This window comes from Argentina anserina, chromosome 3 (genome assembly GCF_933775445.1).
Source record: "Argentina anserina chromosome 3, drPotAnse1.1, whole genome shotgun sequence".
Classification (NCBI taxonomy): domain Eukaryota; kingdom Viridiplantae; phylum Streptophyta; class Magnoliopsida; order Rosales; family Rosaceae; genus Argentina; species Argentina anserina.
In genome coordinates this window covers 10,118,699-10,134,285 of record NC_065874.1, presented here as the reverse complement: position 1 = coordinate 10,134,285, position 15,587 = coordinate 10,118,699, and the positions used below count along the sequence as shown (strand labels likewise).

General features: G+C 37.0%; 3 protein-coding genes across 5 annotated transcripts; 2 read left to right on the top strand and 1 right to left on the bottom strand.

Moving 5' to 3' along the window:
• Positions 1–647: 647 nt before the first annotated feature.
• LOC126787024 (uncharacterized) lies at positions 648–1,274 on the top strand. The gene is made up of 2 exons (XM_050512963.1): positions 648–1,157; positions 1,269–1,274. Exons 1-2 carry the CDS (start codon positions 648–650, stop codon positions 1,272–1,274), a joined length of 516 nt encoding a protein of 171 aa, XP_050368920.1.
• A 490-nt stretch (positions 1,275–1,764) lies between these two features.
• On the bottom strand, positions 1,765–5,805 carry LOC126786130 (bidirectional sugar transporter SWEET2). Of its 3 annotated transcripts, none has more exons than XM_050511854.1 (7): positions 5,428–5,805; positions 4,414–4,450; positions 4,091–4,307; positions 3,830–3,988; positions 3,598–3,717; positions 3,311–3,470; positions 1,765–2,072 (listed from the first exon to the last, which is right to left on the bottom strand). In XM_050511854.1, the coding sequence occupies exons 1-6, from the start codon at positions 5,486–5,488 to the stop codon at positions 3,357–3,359; spliced, it is 708 nt and encodes a 235-aa protein (XP_050367811.1). In that variant the 5' UTR covers positions 5,489–5,805; the 3' UTR covers positions 1,765–2,072; positions 3,311–3,356. The 3 variants fall into 3 exon arrangements, with proteins under 3 accessions (XP_050367811.1, XP_050367810.1, XP_050367809.1); XM_050511853.1 differs by lacking the exon at positions 1,765–2,072 and adding an exon at positions 2,186–2,467; XM_050511852.1 differs by lacking the exon at positions 1,765–2,072 and adding an exon at positions 2,504–3,018.
• A 6,435-nt stretch (positions 5,806–12,240) lies between these two features.
• Positions 12,241–13,808, top strand: LOC126788386 (uncharacterized). The gene is made up of 2 exons (XM_050514374.1): positions 12,241–13,307; positions 13,421–13,808. Exons 1-2 carry the CDS (start codon positions 12,399–12,401, stop codon positions 13,463–13,465), a joined length of 954 nt encoding a protein of 317 aa, XP_050370331.1. The 5' UTR covers positions 12,241–12,398; the 3' UTR covers positions 13,466–13,808.
• Positions 13,809–15,587: the final 1,779 nt, after the last annotated feature.

Genomic DNA, 15,587 nt, shown 5'->3' with positions numbered 1-15,587 from the left:
CTCCCAAAATCGTAACAAAATTTCATTATTTGGTATGAAAACAAGATTTCTGATGCTGGACACCAACTAGTGCAATATATTGCAACGCTTCTATCTCTTCTAATATAACTAAAAAGAAAAAAAGAACTACGTATGTGTTATGAAAAGCTCCTCTCTCAATTTTTTGGCAAACCATTTCTAGCTATCAACTTAACAAATAGTCTTCAATTCCTCATGGTATCTCATCATCACCATCATTCTAAATTAAAAGAGAAAGAGATAACGGATAGGTGCTTAAATTCAGTGTTTTAATAAAGACCTTGAAGTCTCCGTGACTGTGTTTATTAGCATTAACGGTGAACAATTCCATGCTCCAATCCCAACGGTTCAATCTGAAATCCCAGTTACGAGCTAACCCCACGGACACCAAATATTAGCTAGCGGTGGAACGTACCTCACATGAAAACTCAATTAACTGGGCTATCTCCAGCTCCTACGTACCCCATGAATGCCTATATTATTGCTTCCACCTATCTTTATACGTGAAGTTCCGTCCTACCCAGAACGGAAATCTTTCCATTAAACCTTTCCAAATATATGGTATTACAAACTGGAAGAAAGAAACAGTGTTTTACTCCTTAGAAAGGAAAGAAATACGAGGACGTTTTATGGATGCTTTGTGGGAGATAGAAGAGAAGTGGAAGCTATCGACCCAACAAGCATTTCTTCTCTTGGTGTCTGCCGGCTTCGCGATTATCGGTGTCTGCATGGCTATGACTGTGTTAAGAAAGAAGGCTCAGAGGAAGCAGCATCAGCAGCTTGTAGTGATGGGACAAGAGGATACTAATGGGGCATTAGGACACAAGAGGTTGGAGCCGAGCTGTGGTTGGGGCTCGATAAAGAGAGCGTTGGTGGACTCGGTGCGGTGGAGTAAGGCGAGCAAGTGGGGGGAGATCAGAAGAGGAGGGAGCTGGAGGGAGACGACACCGACGGGGCCGCTGCTGGAGAAGAGGATTGGGGTTGAAATGGGGTGGCACAGCCATAACTCGGAGTCACCTGTTTGGCAAAGGCCTATACTCATGGGGGAGAAGTGTGAGCTTCCGAGGTTTAGTGGGTTGATTCTATATGATGAGAGAGGCCAGCCTCTTTGTGATTCCCACCAGGAAACTGGAATCCAGGTAATTTGCAAATGTAGAACATTAATCTAAATCTTTTGATGAGAAGATTTACTGAATAATTTGATAGTCGATATAAGGTTATCACATGCATCTTTGATTGGATATATTTAGGCTTAATTAATCTGCATGCACCCTTCAAGAGTTCAAGGTTTTGGTGTTTCTTATTGCATTGCATCCCAGATCTTTCACCTTGTTAATTTCTGTCAATCTAGAGGTGAAATGACGATTAAAAGTGGTTCCCGAGTATAATACTCGGACAAGAAAGAATGTGCACACATATAACTAGTTTTGTGCATGCACGATATATTAAGCATGGTGAATATATGAAGCCCCAGATCTTTTTTTTTTTTGGAAAGATATGAAGCCCCAGATCTTGCTAGCCTGGATTTAGGGGAGGAAGCAATAAGAAACATGATGCAAAGGAAACATTAGTTCTGCAAAATGGCAAACATAAATATTCTCCTGTGTTTCTGGCAAGCATAAATTTCCACAGCTACAGACTATTTCAGGCTCATTAATGATTTGTGGGAAATTGCATGCTAATCCTCATCTGGGTTTGTAACATATATGAGGATCATTTTTACAATTTTATCATCTTCTCCGTCTCAATCAACAGATTTCTCATTGCAACAGTAACAGATCTTTTGTTGGATTATGTAGGTAAAAAAGGCTCCCGTTGCCAGAACGACTCTGAGGGACTTGCTGTAATTTGTTATTCATTGTTTAACAGAAGTGTTCTAATTAGTTTTACCAGATGAGAGCAATAGGAGTTGCAGTAGTAATGCCGCCAGAAGACATGTTCAGCAACCTTAATAATTACCCTTTTTGTGCGCAGCTGTAACATTAATTCTATGAACTTGCTTCTGCTTCTGCTTCCTTGCTCTTAATTCATGGATACTTTTCATTCGGGTGCACCTAATTGTCAGTAGATACAACAACCAAAATTTGGAGAAAGTAATGAAGAAGGACGTACATGACCTCAAATTCAACACCCTGATCTGTTAACTATACCACTATACCAGTCCCTTGTACATGATCATTAAGATGTTGATAGGTAAAATATCAATGATGGGTAGCACTGGACCACAGATTCCGGCTACATCAAATCTTCACACATTTTCTCTATCACTATATATATTACATAACATACATAGGAGTACTGTACCACAGTTGCAATGTAGGGCTGTTCGAACAGTGTTAATTTACAATTCAGCTGGCAATTTTCAGTCTGCTTAGTCCACTTCAGTTTGCAGATGCAGATGGTGTGTGTGTGTGGGTTTGTGTTTTACTTCAGAAAGTCCAATGTTAAACTATCATAAGGAAGTTCAATTTCAGAAGACAATATATTTCCAAACCTTCTCCAGAAGATTATAATATAGAAACAGTGAAACTCAACGAAATTCCAAGCAATTTCACTGAATCAGGAAGTATATCACGAATTACATTTAAAAAAATTGCCTTGAGAAAGAAAGTAAATGGAAACCAGCATAACTTGTAGATTGAATAATAATGGTGAAGAAATTTCATTTCTGGATCTTGACCTATCTTTACAGCAAAGCAATGTAAAAAAGGCTTTTACATATAGGCTGACTCGGTGAGATGAGAAATTTTTGTTCTTGGACAATTACATGAATGGTACGGATAGAAAGGGAGAACATCTTTGTTTCTGTGCATGGTACACGTTGTTGCAGGTTCACATATTGATAAAATAAGATGGAGGGAAGCTGGAAACCGGGGGGTGACAATGAGGCACCCAGGAGCTTGAAAGGCTGAAGAATATAACTTATGTCTCAATTTGGAATTCAGCACCAGGCTACACTTAAATCATGTTTCCTTATCATCTCATCTAACATGTACTTACCTAGAAACAGCAGAAAGAAATAAAAGAATAAAAACAACAGCCACGTCTGATGTCATAAATTGCTTTGAAATTGACTTTAGATATACTCTCTGTGCACAGAGAAAACTGAAAGCGAGGCTCCAGTTTTCTTGGCCTAAGAAAAATGGATCCTAAATTCATCAAGTTGACGCAAGGAATGATCACTCTTGTACAAGCAACTAATAAGTGAGCAATAGATGGTTCTGTTGCAGGAACACACGAAAAACTATATAGAATTGCCTCACAACAATAATTAAAAGATGATAGCACTTACTTCAGTGAAACAAGAGTCAATTTGTTTTCCTTGTTGGCCAACTCTTTTATGCATACGAAATTATCAAGGGTTCTCTCGATTCTTCTTTCGATGAACGATTATAGTGACAGTACAAGGCCAATTGTACAATCCCCAAGATTGTTCCTATCCCATTAGGGACCTGAAATTTATAGAAGATACCATTAGAAAAGGAAACTGGGATTATGCAAGCTGAATTGACAGCTCAAATAGCTAGTTTCAAAGAGTTGGGAAAACTCGGATCAAAATAAGTGCTGATGGACTCTTACATAAACGTAGGGATCATAATTAAAAATTCCATACAGTAGGAACGAGGTGCTCATTAGGAAGGTGGAAAGGGAGAGATAAAAGGGCATGAACTCGACACTCTTTGTACGGATCACCAATTTCTGCAAGAGTATGCCATTAAGTGAACTGAAGTTCACACAATGAATACAAAATTATTATTTTTTAAATTATACTTCAAAAGAGAATGAATCCCTTTGCGCTGTATTGACTTACTATTATAAACAATGGAGAAGCAAACATTGATATAAGAGAAAAGCAGCTAAGCAATCCAACAATTGTTCGTCGGAGAAAAAGGTCAGTTATCTGCAAGCTTCCACCGACTATGATTGCAAATAGACCAAAAACTGCTACCAACAATCCCATCATCCACACCTGTGAACAACATTAAGGGGAACTAAAATAAGAACATCAAAGAATTTCAGAATCTTCATCACAGTGACAAGTGAGGAATTCTGAAGCTCGCATAAAACCAACCTTTTTTGGTTTCTCAGCATAAATAATGAAGAGGGCTATGTAGGCAAGTTGAAACACTGCACCAACTGAATTGACAGTTAGAATCAATATGTTATCAGTAGATATAAGAGGTGATCCATACCACATGCTGATCATGCAGTTCAATAGGGCATATATGTATGGAAGTCCCGAGAACTCTTCAGTTGAACCATTCCTGATGATTCTTTTGAATGTGTGCCTGTCATTTATAATCATAGATAACATTAATTAAAATCAGAAACTGGTGAGTAAGTGAACTGTGAAACACAAAACCCTTTATATATATATATATGAGTGGAACTTACATAGGCGAAACAAACAACCCAAAAGCAAAGACATTGCCTGCAACAAATACAAAAAATTAGCATAACTGAGGAGTGAGGACTTCATTTATATATACAAACATATGTATATTGCTACATTTTGTATGCTATACATCTTATAAGTTATAACTAATACAACAAGGCATTGCATCAGAGATTTGTTGAAAGAAACAGTAAGGCATTATTGGGCATTTTATTAGATATTTCCTACAATATATCCCACCCATCGCAGTGCTTCACTTTCTAATTCCAACATTCTGTTATAGTTTAACACCAAATTACAGGATTACTGACAGTTGAAGATGTCTTTACACACAATTTGCCTCTTACAGACTAAGATACAAACTGAAGCTTCGGCAATGCAGATTTCTCATTCAAAATGTTGCATGCTGTGTACATAAGCATTGTAACTTGTAAGCTATGTTCTCATGTAAAGCTGCAACACTGACATGGATTAGTTTCAAACGCCTGAGTTCAACAGTTGGATCTATTAAGCAGCAAACTCTCAAAAAACTCAAAGCTTTCAGTCAATCAACATTTACTTTTATACAGTTCTTGAAATATATCCTGAAGTCAAACAGTAAAAAGTCATGCAAATATCACTTCAAACGAACACTATTCACTAACTGCTGCAAAGGTGAGTCTTTCAAACCAACACACCCTTCACAGCATAGATTTGGGCCACATTAAAATGAATGTTTGCGAAATCCCATTAAACATTCATAGTTTTCTTCTAATTAGTATTGATTAACAATCGTGAAGTTGACTTTCAGACCAAATTGGAAGAAGCCAAGAAAAAAAAGGTAGTTCCTTTGCACTTCTGCAAGAACGAAAAAGAATTGCAGCAAATCACAAAAACGCAACAATCAAGCTCCCAAGTCCCAAAACAACAAGAAGTTCAATGGATTCAAACATGGGTTATCCTCAGTTAAACCAAAACCAAATCCCAAAAAAACAACAACCCAATTCACAAACGAGATTAAAAGAGAACAATACCAGCAATCCCAGATGCAAATTTAGCAACAAGAAACACGGTATACTGACCAATCAGAACCATCAAATCCTTTTCAAAACCTTTCCCTCTTTATTCAATCTGACAATCAATGCTGCTCCACTCTCCAAAAACTCAGCTGCTGATGTTTCTCGAAAGAAATCCCAAAAATGGTTGCCCAGTTGTCACCTGACTCACCTCCGTAAGTCCTTATTATTTATTTATTCACTTATAGACAAAACGTAGAGACTACAACAAACTACTATGCAAGGCTGGAAGCCTGGAATCTTCAACTTGTTTGAAGAGTCGAAGAAGAACCAAGTTTCTTTCAACAGGTCCATTTTATTTTACAGAGAGAAACTCAATAATTATTGAAAGATGAGGACGAGAACAAACCCAAATGATAAATGTGCAGTTTAAGTAATTCCAAAGACGTGACATTTGGAATAGTCATACACATATTTCCATTTTGAATGGTTTTACACGAAGCAGGGAGTAGTGACCCCTAGATCTTATCATTTCATGTTTCTCCTGATCTATGCTACTCTTGCAGTACCTATCAACCAGCTACTTCTGGTTTCTGAACTTCCGGTTATAAAATGCTCGTATATCAGGTAGTATCTGACTTTCGTATATCAATATAGGGTTTTCATCAACATATCAAGTTCTCTACAGGTGATTTACAAGTGGACTGAAAGTACACATTGAGACTCTGTTATGTTGTCCACATGGTTTGTTGAAAGGTATGTCGATTATAAGTTTCAGACATAAAGAGTCAATCGAAGACGCAACTTATGTATCATGTTGAATTGTTGATGTAAATTTCTGGTTTTAAAATGCCGGTTCTCATTCGTATATCAGATAGTATCCGACTTTCGTATAATCAATATAGGGTTTGCATCAATATATCAAGTTCTCTACAGGTGATTTACAAGTGAATTGAAAGTACACATTGAGACTGTTATGTTATCCACATGGTTTTTTGGAAGGTATGTCGATTATAAGTTTCAGACATAAGGAATCAATCGAAGATGCAACACATATCATGTTGAATTGTTGATGTAAGGTTTCAAGTGAAATTACATTTCTTATTCTCTTATAACTCATCATAGAAATAATCATAGCCGATTGTACTACAAACGTAGAATTGTACTTAAAATATTGAAATATATTATTTCAAAGTTAAAGACGCTAAAAAAAACTCCATAACTAGCAACTCCATAAACATACAAAGCACTAGAAAACACTCATTTTAAAAGTTATTATTGATAATTTAATTAACATTATTAGAAGTAAGATACATAGAAAAAAAGGACTTGATTTTTGGAAGTCAACATTTATAGATCAATCCTTCTGTATCTATAGATCAATCTTATTATTGGCTTCAACCTTCACTTTGCTTGTGTTTCAATTCAGCACGTTGCTCCAACTAATCATGTTTCCTGCACTCTAATCGCTCCGTATTTACCGGATCGACTAGGATTTTGGAAAATGATTTCCATCAGATGACGCGTCCATTGATGCAACCGTGGGATGGGAATTTGTTGATCAGGGTGCAATATTTTATGGAATTCTGGGTGCAATATTTTATGGTGTTTCTAGATGACTGCACCAACTGTTGTTTGGTGGCGATTTTGGCGTTGCTTTGGAGATGTTGATCAGGCTTCTTCAACGATATGGAGACAACGATGGTAGTGGCCTGAGATGTGGAAGCAAGGGCGTCAATAGCTTATATGGATTTCAGTCCGGGTGGTCTTGACATTTTACTAGGTCGTTTCTTGATGGGTGGTGTCTCTTGTCATGGGATCGGGTGGTATCTTCTTTGGTGGTGGCTGGCTTTGTCAACGGGACGACGGTATTGTGGTCGGAAGCTTGGAGGCACCATGGCGGCTGGTCTTTAGGGCCGGTGGAATCTTTCTGATTCTTTGGAGGTGGGCCTAGATTGAGTTAGTGTAGGTAGGCTGGGTCATTTGACTCGTCTTTTTTTTTTTGTTCTTTTAGGTTTTATTTTCATATGCATGTTGTGTCGTCCCTTCTCCTTAAGCGAGGGTTTTAGTTGTCAATAGGTAAAATTTAGTCGTATCGTTTATTGCACATGTTTATGATGCATGTCATTTTTAGAGATTATTTAAAAGTCGATTTTTTCTGGGTGTTAATGTAATGAGGAAGTTGTCTCTGCAAAAATATGCCCAAGATTTTGGTATGTGATGCTATTGGAGAGGTTATTTTCTTGAGATTGGTGCGAGTAGCTGAGTAGGTTATCAATTACTTCTAAAATCGGTTTTGATTGGTTCGAGATTTGACCTTCTTGACTCATGTTCATTGCTTTTTGTAATAGTTATGTGACTAGCGGTGTTGGTCGGACGGAGTGTGGGGAATTTAGTTACACCACATAGTGTTCTTTTGTTGTAATCTTTTTTTGGTGAAATATATATTTTCTTTTCTCTAAAAAAAAGGGTCATGTTTCCTCTTATTACACCTTGACCATAGTAATTTGATGTTGTTGAATAGAAAAAAAATTGTCTTCATCAATATTACATTTAATTGATTTTTTTAATAAAATTAATTGATAATTAACAAAATGAAAACAATAAATGTATTACACTATTATGACCTTTTAATAAGCAGTTATAATTACCATTTACGAAAACACTCATTTATATACTTTATTATCAAAAGAAGATAACATAAATTCAAAAAATAAATAAATCACATAGCAAAAAAAACAAAAAAGGAACAACTGCTGCTAAGGAGATTGGAAATTACGACCTCCTAGAGAGAAATATGTTGCCTAACCATTGGGGCACCAGAGCTATTTGTGTCCTATTTTAACACAACAATTATTGTATTCAATGTTCAATGAGGAATGTGACCCATTAAAGGATTACCAACTTATTTTTGTCTCTACCATTTACCAACCAATTATAATTGGTAAAGAGAAAATTTGTACCATTACCGACCATCGAAGTCCATATACCAATTTTTTGGTATACCAATACTTTCGGTTGGTTCAGTTAGTAATGACTATCGCACTAAAGGGTCGTCAACCACTTCAGTAAGGGCACGATCAGTTCAGGAGATTGGGCGATAAGACCATCCGGAGGTTAGGGAGAAGGAGGTCGAATTGGGTGAAGAAACTTCTGAGACAGGAGAGGACCTCTACCAATATATGATATCGGTCCAATTAAGTCAAAAGCCCAGACCAATTTCTTTGCTGACAAAAGGAAATTAAACAAACTCGAATTGATATTAAACATTAATTCAACAAGTTCATAAGAACGATTATAGGCCAAACAAAAGGAAACTGAATTTTGAATGAAAAACAACAAATCATCCTCCCAAGTTATAAGCTGGAGACATCCATATCTGTGTAATACAATACAACATTTACATAATCAAAACAATGTATCCATTGTGCTAGAAATATATCCATTACAGAATCCATTAGTTGTGTTCATGCTAAGCTGATATCAATATCACAATATGGTTCTCCTTAATCATGTTCACTTTCCATCAGCTTTCACTCTTTCATTCTTACATTTCAATCCGCTATTTAAAATCAGGATATGCATTCAATTCTTCACTCTACTGCTAGCATGTTAATATGATGATTTATTACATGAGAAAGCAACAAACTCTTGACCTAAACTCAAAGCAGAAACAGGATGATGACAGCTCTATAATAAACACAAATCAATCTTTTGTCATAAACCAAATAACCAATCCAGTAAACAAGACCAAGCAATCAAAACATCAAGAAAAAAGACAAAGTGGCAGAGGGGGTCGGATCCGGAGCCGGAGAGAGGGAAGGAAAGGAGGAAAAAGAGGGAGGAGAGGAGAGAGAGGGCGGGCGGGCGGTTGGAGTCGCCGAGTCGACGAGGGAGGAAAGTGGAGAGGGAGTGGATGCGGGAGCGGGCTTTAGAGATAATTTCCCACCAAGAGTGCATTTATCAATACAATTATCATGCATTCTAATTCGACCAATTACATACTTTTTTAAACACCAATACAATTAGAGCCTTAGGGGATCATCTAATCATGCAAAATTTCATTTAACATTTAGATTGACTTAGGACCTAATCTAAATTTGTATGCAATCGAATTCAATAACACTTAGAGTATAAATCAAACAAGATTACATTTAAGCACCAAATCTTTATTGGAGACATGTTTCATGTGTGGCGTCACCCACCATGGTTTCACATCTAAATTTCCAGAATTTGTACCACTTTTAATCAACACAAACCGAACCTACTTAGGGCATGATTCGATTTGTGTCAATATGGTTGATGAATCTAGCACTCAAACACAATCTTATGGACTGCATCTAAGCACTAAATTCATATGCACATATCTGAAAAATTATCTAAAAGTATGAGATATATGATTAGAACTCAACAATAGAAATACAAACTTCAATAGTTATAAGAACATAGATTCGGCATAGTCCCAAAAACATATCAAATACAATCTGAAAATTCTAAATAAAATATAAAACCAATATTTCCACATAAACAACAACTTACAATCTTCATAGACAAAGAATTGTAGATTAACACAAATAGAGAAAGTCATGGAGATGAGTTGCGAGAATCACACGTTGTAGGAACCTTGGAAGTACGGCTACAATAAGTGAAACTCGGTGGAGATGATGATGGTTTTGGGGTGGACGGCTTGGCTAATTTGTGAGGGAAGTTTATGGTGGTGTTTTGGCTCATGAATGCTAATGAGAAGTGATATTATTTGAGAGGTGAAGCCATGTATATATAGAGGAAAAATGGAGGGTAGGCTTGGTTTGAACTTGACTCTTTCTTCCTATTATAATGTCATGTTTTAATTCCTTAAATTATGTCATACTTTAATCCCTTAAATTATGTCATGTTTTATTCCCTAAATTATGTCATGTTTTATTCCCTAAATCATGTCATGTTTTATTCCTTTAATGATCATCTTCTAGCTTTTAGGTTGCATATGCATGACTTCATCTCTCTTCTTTTCACTTAATTAATATTTACATTTATTTCTTCATTCTTCTTTTCTTATTCCCACGGCAAAGACTCTATCTTTTAATTCTCTCCACTTTTTTTATCTCTTCTATTTAATTGTTGCATGACTTGTTGATGATATGACTCCACGTGCATGACTTCTCCTTGTTTTCCTCTAGTATTATCTGTTAAATCTAATCTGAAAATAAGAAAATAAAATAATAAGTAAGATAATTAGTTTTGAAACCTAACAAGGATTCTTAGTGCAAAAATGACTCTCAAAATATCGACAATGCAACCAAAACGTAGAAAGATGAAGACTCCTAATCCAATTAGGTTTCATAGTCCTACAAAGATTCCTACTCAAACTAAGACTCTATACCAATTTTGCGTTTTTAACTCATGTAAGCACAAAAATGCATCTAATACCGCTCAAGTCTCTTACTATGACTCAATTACTCAATAATACAACAATAAGAGCTAAGCAAAGTACAAATGGAGGTAAAAACATGTTAAGAACGTCGCACAAAGTTCTTCTATCAACTACCCCACACTTGGCTTTTGCTAGTCCTTTAGCAAAACAAAACAAAACAAAACACTATTGTCCCTAAATGATTGCCTCAAAATCTCAAAACACATAGTTTTCAAGTTTAAGTATTTGAGTATAAGCACATAAATTCCAAGTTTCATAATCATGCTTCATAGTATAAATAAGTCAGATACGAGATAATAAGCATTTAAACATGTTTAGTCAATCTAATTCTCCTCACAAGGTATACTCTCTTCTTTTCACTCAGATTCATGGTTATCATTCACACACAAGTATATGCAAGAAAAATGATATTAATGCATCAAATAACTTGCATATTTCAACAAATAAAAGCACTTTGTGAATAACATAGGAAAACCTCATTTAACAACTAAATGCACAAATGGACCAAAACCATATGCTCAGCTCTTGTGATCATCTCCACAAACCAAGATTTGCTCATTTTAATAATCATTAGGATCATTAGATAAAGTAAATGTTTAGGTTTAGCTAAATGCATAGAATATCAAGGAATCACAAAGGTAATTCTATAAATGATGCAGAGTAAATATCATTCTTACGACACCACACACCATCAGGGGCCGAATATAATAAGCTGGGCACAATCATCATTCTAAACATAAAGTGAACATGGACAAATGTCAAGTAAAATTTTTTTAGACCTTCAATTACAACTCAACTCCAAATCACAAATGGAAGACAACATAACATTTTTCTTTTCTTTTTTCTTTTCTTACCGAGTTCATCATTCATTTTTTTTCTTGTTTTTCTCGGCATTGCTTGATTAAAAACTTGTTGATTTTTTTTAAATGTCTTCCACCCCACACTTATTTCATGCATCATCACAACATCATCTCAACAATAATTCTGCCAAGTTTATAGGATAATGTAAATGTAACTATACTAAGCATGAAGATAACATATGTGATGAAGAAAAAACACAATGTAAGTTAAAATGTGATTCAACTAAGGGGTCTCAAATATGACACATAAATGAATACATGATTGTTTGACTAAAGTGGTGATATATATGAGTATATGTACATGTAGTTTCTCATTAAGCACCACGAGATTTCAAGTTCCAAAGCAGGAACCTACCGAAACCTATGTATTAATCAAATTTTATATTTTGTCCTGATGTCCAAATTCGAAGTGATGCCCAAATTTTTATATTTTGTCTTGGACTGAAGGTTTGAACTTTGAAGTTTGAACCAAAATTTGGGCACCAGAAAATTGACCCGGGCGGTGGTTTTAAAAGCAATTCGAAAATTTTATGTTTTTCAGGAAACAAATCTCCTCATCGGATTTGAGCTCTCCCGCCAATTTCAAATCCTCCAAAACCCTTTTCACTTCCCTCCATCAAACCCAAACCTCTTCAAATCTCTCTCTCTCTCTCTCTCTCTCTCTCTCTCTCTCTCTCTCTCCACCCTAAACCCAGTAAATGGATCCCCAATTCCATGGCCTACCTCCTCTCAAAAGATTCAGACTCATTCAGCAGCAACCCAACCACCACCACGAAGACGACGTCGTTCTGCCCATTCTTCCCGCCAAGAAGCGAAAGGAGACCAGAGGCCACCCCATTCTCCCTGACCCAACTCCCGCCGTCAACTCCTACTCCTTGCCGGCCAAGAAGAGAGTTTGGGCGCTTCCGCCGGATCTAGAACCCCCCGAGAAGAAGCCGGCTCCGGAGCTGGACTTGAATCTTGAGTACACGCCGGAGAAAGTTGAGGCATGCACTGAAGGTGTTTGTGAAAATGCCGCAGTGGAAAACCCGGTGGATTCGGGCGGCGACGCGGAGTGTGAGGTGGAGGATGGGGTTTGTTGTGATGTCTGTAAGAGCACAGATGGAGAGCCGTCGGATCCGATCGTGTTCTGTGATGGCTGTGATCTGATGGTTCATGCTACTTGTTACGGTAATCCCCTCGTGAAGGGTATTCCGGAGGGGGATTGGTTCTGCTTGCAATGCTCTGGTTCGCCTGAGGGTTTGCGGGGTGTTGAGTCTTTCGGGTGCTGCCTCTGTCCTGGCAAAGGCGGGGCAATGAAGCCGACTGGAGATGGCAAGTGGGCGCATATTGTTTGCGCGCTTTATGTTCCTGAGGTGTTCTTTAAGGACCCGGAAGGGCGGGAGGGGATTGACTGCTCCAAGGTTCCCAAGAGGAGGTGGAAAGAGAGGTGTTATGTTTGCAAGAGTGCGAGTGGCTGTGCTATTCAGTGCTCGGAGATTAAATGCCCTTTGGCGTTTCATGTGACTTGTGGGTTGAATGAGGATCTTTGTATAGAGTACAGGGAGGGAAGGAAGGGTGATATTGTAGCTGGGTTCTGCGGGACCCACACTGATCTATGGGAAAAGGTGACAATTTTTTGTTTTTATTCTTCCTGGTTTTGCATTAGATTTTACCTTAGTTATTTGTGTTGTTGCCTTGTTGGGGGGTTTTTGCTAAATGAGTTTTGTTCTATTTGCAGCAACAAGAAACTGGGAAGTTCAAGATTGTGGCTAGAAAAGACTAAGGCGCGTAAGAATCATTATATGGTGATGGATAAACTATTTATCTTTGTGGATGGTATGCATGGATAAATTATTGATGTTTGATGATTATTGTTTTGTTTTAGTTCTTAGATATCTGCATTAGGGAATTGCTTTGTTGCTAGTGTTTTGATATTTCTGGTTCCGACTTCAGCTTTCAGCTAACCTGAATGACAGTTCACTTTCTGTAGTAAGGATTTGTTCTTCCCATTAGTGGGATTCATATATTGGTTCTATTTTCCCTGCATGTAATTCTATTATTGGATCATAATGAAGCAGTATCTATGCATGAAACCATCAGTGTTGGACCTGTTGGATCACTTGGATGATCAACATTATTGTACCTTAAGTTGACAGTTCCATTAAGAAGCGCTTTTGTCAAGTAGATTTGAATAAAGCAAGCCTTCAGAGTAACTTCCTTTTGTCAATTTAAATAATAACTTGAATCCTACCCAGAAAACTCACAGCCAATGTCACTATACTTGAAGCAGGCATTGCTATAACAGCAAACTCGTGGCAATAACAGTTCTTTATTGTTTATCAATGCTGCAGCCATTGTTTATCAATTGCTGTTATAAATGCTGATAGTGTCTTTGCTGTAGTGCTACAGCCAAACAGTATTCATGAAACCGTGTTTGTTATATTCATGAAACTATTACTGCAGGCAACTTAATTATATATCTTCATGAAACCATTAGTGTTGGTTTTGTTTGATGATCAATATTACTGTTACTGTATAAAGTTGAGAGTTCCATAAAGGAAGGGAGAATCAATTTTTCATGATTGTTTATCAGTAGGATCCTATAAAGCCTCCAAAAAATGTTGCTTTATTGTTTGAATGCTCAACCTGAAACCTGCACTCGTATACAAGACTCAACCAAATTTCATCAGTATCATTCAAGTAATTTATACATGCGGTTGATATACACGTACATGCAATCATTGCATTCTTTTGGAATGGCTCTCAGCCTCAGTGTGAGACTGAATACCTGGAAAAGAGCTTTTGCATATTTGGTGGAACCCCATCGTGTACATCATTTGTGTTTGATCAACTCATGGTTCTTTGGTTGTAAGCAGTGCTCACTAATCCATCTATGCTACATAGATCCCAAGTACAATCTTTATAGGTGATAATTACATAGGCATCAGAATTCTGTCAGTGACAATTACATAGTTTCATAGAGATCCATGCGAATAGAAATTTGTAAACTAATAGGCCAATAAGTACGTCCCGAAATTTAAATATGAATCATCATTCCATTCACCCATGTTACTGTATAAAGGACTGAGGCCAGTATGCACCAGTAGCACCACTATCCATAACATCACTCGAGTTGCCTCCAAAGAGATCACCTTCCCCAGGCGTCATCATACCCTCTTCAGCTTGCATTTGCCGCACCTGATTGCGATCATGGTGAAAGTTATGGTTCATTATTTCATTAGCTGAAAATGTCTCATCTGATATTGCTGCCCCAAAGTTTCATCCCTTGGTTGATCATACATGTTCTGCCGGTTCATTATTAGCTTCTAATAGTGGTGGTGCTGGCTGATAGTATTGTTGATAGAAGTCAATCACTCAATCCATTGTTCTGGTACAGCAGCGTCCTCAGATGATGGTGCTGCCGTGCTCTGTGCGTGGAAGAAGACGTTGACGTTTCTCTTGCTGCTCCCCAGTAACCGATATAATTACTAGCGATGTAATTTGTCAAAAATATCTTCGAAATTTCAAGGATATGGACTATTCCGTACATTCATATCATCATATGATCATATCCTCACGAATAGTACAATGTCTTTAATATTTTTATTCATTTGATTACTAGTTAGCTTAAAAGATGGGTGTTGAAACTCTCATAGACCTTTGAACAATGAAATTTGTTGATAACTTGATAACTAATGAAGGTTGTTTGTTGTACACAATTGACTTAACGTACAACGCTGTCTCATGAGTAGCTAGATCTTATAATAATAATGCTGTTCCTCTAATGTACGTATGTGATGGCATCATACATGGTGCAGTTTATTGTTTAACTCTATCATAAATAAGATCAACTAATTTGATCACTGGTTTTGCATATATTCTTCGCTGTGAACTTTTTGATAATT